This window comes from Malurus melanocephalus, unplaced genomic scaffold (assembly GCF_030028575.1).
Source record: "Malurus melanocephalus ecotype Western Australia unplaced genomic scaffold, MMel_1.1 scaffold_488, whole genome shotgun sequence".
Classification (NCBI taxonomy): domain Eukaryota; kingdom Metazoa; phylum Chordata; class Aves; order Passeriformes; family Maluridae; genus Malurus; species Malurus melanocephalus.
The window spans coordinates 172,629-175,726 of NW_026623720.1; the positions used below are offsets into that span (position 1 = coordinate 172,629).

A 3,098-nucleotide genomic window follows, 5' to 3' on the forward strand; every position below is an offset into this window, starting at 1 on the left:
CCTCCCAGTGTGGGATTCACACTCCTCTGGGATGAACACRCATGGCTTTGGGCTCTGGGGCCACAGAGAGGCACAGGACAGGCTCCAGGAGCCCTCCTGGGTGAGCTGCCCCCGGCTCCCGCAGGAAGGCTGAGGGCTGGCATTGTCCCCTCAGGTCACAGTGAGCGGGGCCAGGGGAAGGGGCCGGCTGGGTTGGGGTCCMGGCAGCTCCTCTGCGCTGTTTCAGACACTGCAGGACGTTCCCTTATCAAATATCAGGTGTTTCAATGAGCAAAACTTCAACACAAAGCCGTAAAGCAGATGCGGGAATTTGGCTGCAGTTTGCAGGGGTGTAGGAAGGGAAGAAAAAGGTTCATCTGTAGGGTTTGGTCTAGCTGGCAGTGACACCACTAATTCCAGATGCTCATGTGTCACGTTTGTGAGTAAAATCAGATCAGGCTGGTGTCAATAAATAAATGGGGTTCGTGGTATTAACAATATTTATTTATTTTTTGAAAATCTGCCAAGAAGCGAAACGAATGTTGTTTTCTGTGGTACTTAAATCTCTGGACATTTAAAGCCAGTTTCAGGCTTTGTTTTCATCTCTGGTTTTTTTTTTTAGAGCTTAGAAATCCGCAAGGAAAACAAAATCTACTACTCTGACAAGCCTAAGGATTTGCAAAGGAATATAGAAAGCATGTCATTAGCTTTGGGAAGCTGCCCCACACATCAGTCTGTCCTCTGCTCAAGGTATTTATTTGGGCAGCAAATTAAGAATCTGATGCCCACCGCATTGGCAGCTTTCACCCCTAATTTTTCATGGTTTTTGTGAAAAGGTGAAAATGAATGTAAATTCTTTGCATATCTTTACTTGAGTCAAAATATGACAAATCACCTGCTTTTGTTTGGGGTCACTCTGTTGTTCCTTTACCTCATGGAAAAGCTAAATGAGGCCTGACTGTGTTCCGTGATGGGCTGGGGGAGCAGCTCTTCCCCCTCGAGCTAATTTGCTAATTCTGCTCAGCTCGAGACAGCCTTCCCGACCCAGAGCTGAGATGAACAGGTGGGGACAAATCCGAAATCAGCTACAGACAGGTTTGTTCCTTTGGGAGAGGATAAACTTTCCAGAATGGCCATGCAGCTCGGGGAGGGCGAGCGTGGTCAGTTCAGTGGCCGGTTCCTGTGGTGGCCACCCATGGCACAGAGGGCACAGCTCGGGCACTGTCTGCTCCACCCCTGTGCCACCTGCCCTCCCCACAGGCGGGGTCCTGCAGCAGGTCACTGTCCCTCTTACCCCTACAGGGGACGGGCGTTGCTGTTTTCTACACCACCAGTGTTTTAATCAGAGCTTTTCAGCACCTTTGCATCACCTGCGTGACATTCTGGGCTGCAACAGGCAGAGGAATTTCCATTGGCTGAATTTTGGGAATTCAGTGAACCCACAGTGGGAATTTGGGAATTCATTCAGAACCCACAGTGTCCCGCTGGCTCCTTGCAGGTCCCTGGGCGGGGATGGAGCTGAGGGACGTTACTCGAGTGTTACTTTAGGTCAGCAGAGGGGTCTTTGGTAATTCTGCCTAAATTCAGCTGCAGGACCAACCTTCTGGGCTAAGCAACCTGAAAATAAGAAGACAGTTCATGGAAGATTTCCTAAAAACATTTTAGTGTGTGTTTGCTTAAATCCCATGGAGAGGCTGCCCGAGGGGTGGCAGTTCGTGGTCAGAGCAGGAGGAACATCATCCTTGGCTCTGGCAGCTCCACTCCTTCCAGACTCACTCTGGCCCCACAGGCTGAGATTCGTCTTCCTTGGTGCCACGGAGAGCAYTTAGTCCTAAACCAGCCCCACAGTCCCCTCCCAGTCTGAAGCYGTGGCTCAGTGCTGCTGAATTTCAYGGAAATTGGTACTTTTGSCTCTAGAAGCAGCTCTGCTCCTGCTGCTGCCAGAGCCCATGGACCTGGTTGCTTCCCACGCTGCTCTGCAGGAGAGACTGAGCTTTGCAGGAAGAGCAGAGACAGAGCTGAGGACGTGGAGATTGCGGTGCCACCGTGGAGTTTGGTGCAGGGCACACGGGTGGTGTCACTCAGCGGTGCAGAAGGTCCTGTGCATTCTGTGCTGTCCCATCCCTGGCCCCGAGCTCRTCTCCATCCATCCTCACTCCCCATTCCCAGCTGGCTGCCCTGGATCTGCTGAGGAACGCGTGTCACCTGCCGCCACCACGCTCCCGCCTGGATGTCCCGCTCCGGGTGGCTGTGGCCAGCACAGCTGCGAGGTCAGGGGCCACCGCGAGCTGCTCGGAGGGCCAGCACAGCCTCCATCCACCATCCCTGTGCTTCCCTGGTGCCTCTCCCTTTCCCGGACAGTGTATCCAAAATGTGCTGTGTGTGTGTCGGTGTGGCTCAGGCGCTCACGCCCCACCGAGTGTTCCTTTTATTGCCGTGCTGACGGAGCCGCGCTCGGGGCTCCTCCTCACCCGCTCAGGGTTGGCTCAAATCTGCTTCACCTCCGCCTGTTTTCAGTGTGTAAACATCAGACTCCTGGGTGGTGATTGGGCTCCACAAGGCCTGGAGGATTGAAGCATTACGAAAAAAAAAAAAAGGAATGAAAAGTAACAAAACCAAACGCAAAAAGCCCCAAGGCCTGCGTAACTGTCCGTGCTTGGAAGTTCGGGCTCCTCTGCGGTGATGGATGCAGCTGGGTTGCAAAGGCCTTGTTCTTGAAATGAACAAACCAGGTTTGTTTTTTTTTTGTTTTTTTTGTTTTTTTGTTTTTTTTTTTTTTTTTTAATCCATTCTTCCCTGGTTAAGGGCGCATCCAGCCTTTTTTTTTTTTGTCTTTTAATCCATTCTTCCCTGGTTAAGGGCGCATCCAGCCTTGTCTGCCGCGATTCCTTCCCTTCCAGCCGCCCGCTCCCAGTCCCTAGGGAAACACGGGTGCCAGTCCGGTGTTGCAGGTCATGTTGTCCTTGCCGGGCAGCCGTCGGTCGTTGAAGGTGTGCATGTTGATCACTGCATCTGTCTTCACCATCATGGGGGGCTGGGGCTTGTGCTTGACCCGGCGCTGGCAGGTGAGCGACAGCCGGATCTCATCGGCCATGGCGCTGCAGAAGGAGCGCTGGGGA

At 52.8% G+C, this 3,098-nt stretch overlaps 1 protein-coding gene across 1 annotated transcript in view; it reads right to left on the reverse strand.

Annotated features, from left to right (window-relative positions):
- Positions 1-2,806: 2,806 nt before the first annotated feature.
- The window catches only part of GRIK3 (glutamate ionotropic receptor kainate type subunit 3), a 113,596-nt gene continuing 113,304 nt past the window's right edge, over positions 2,807-3,098 (reverse strand). Inside the window, exon 16 of the mRNA XM_057381027.1 lies at positions 2,807-3,091. Within this exon, the coding sequence (XP_057237010.1) occupies positions 2,897-3,091 (195 nt within the window). The 3' untranslated portion in view covers positions 2,807-2,896. The remainder of the gene's footprint in view (positions 3,092-3,098) is intronic.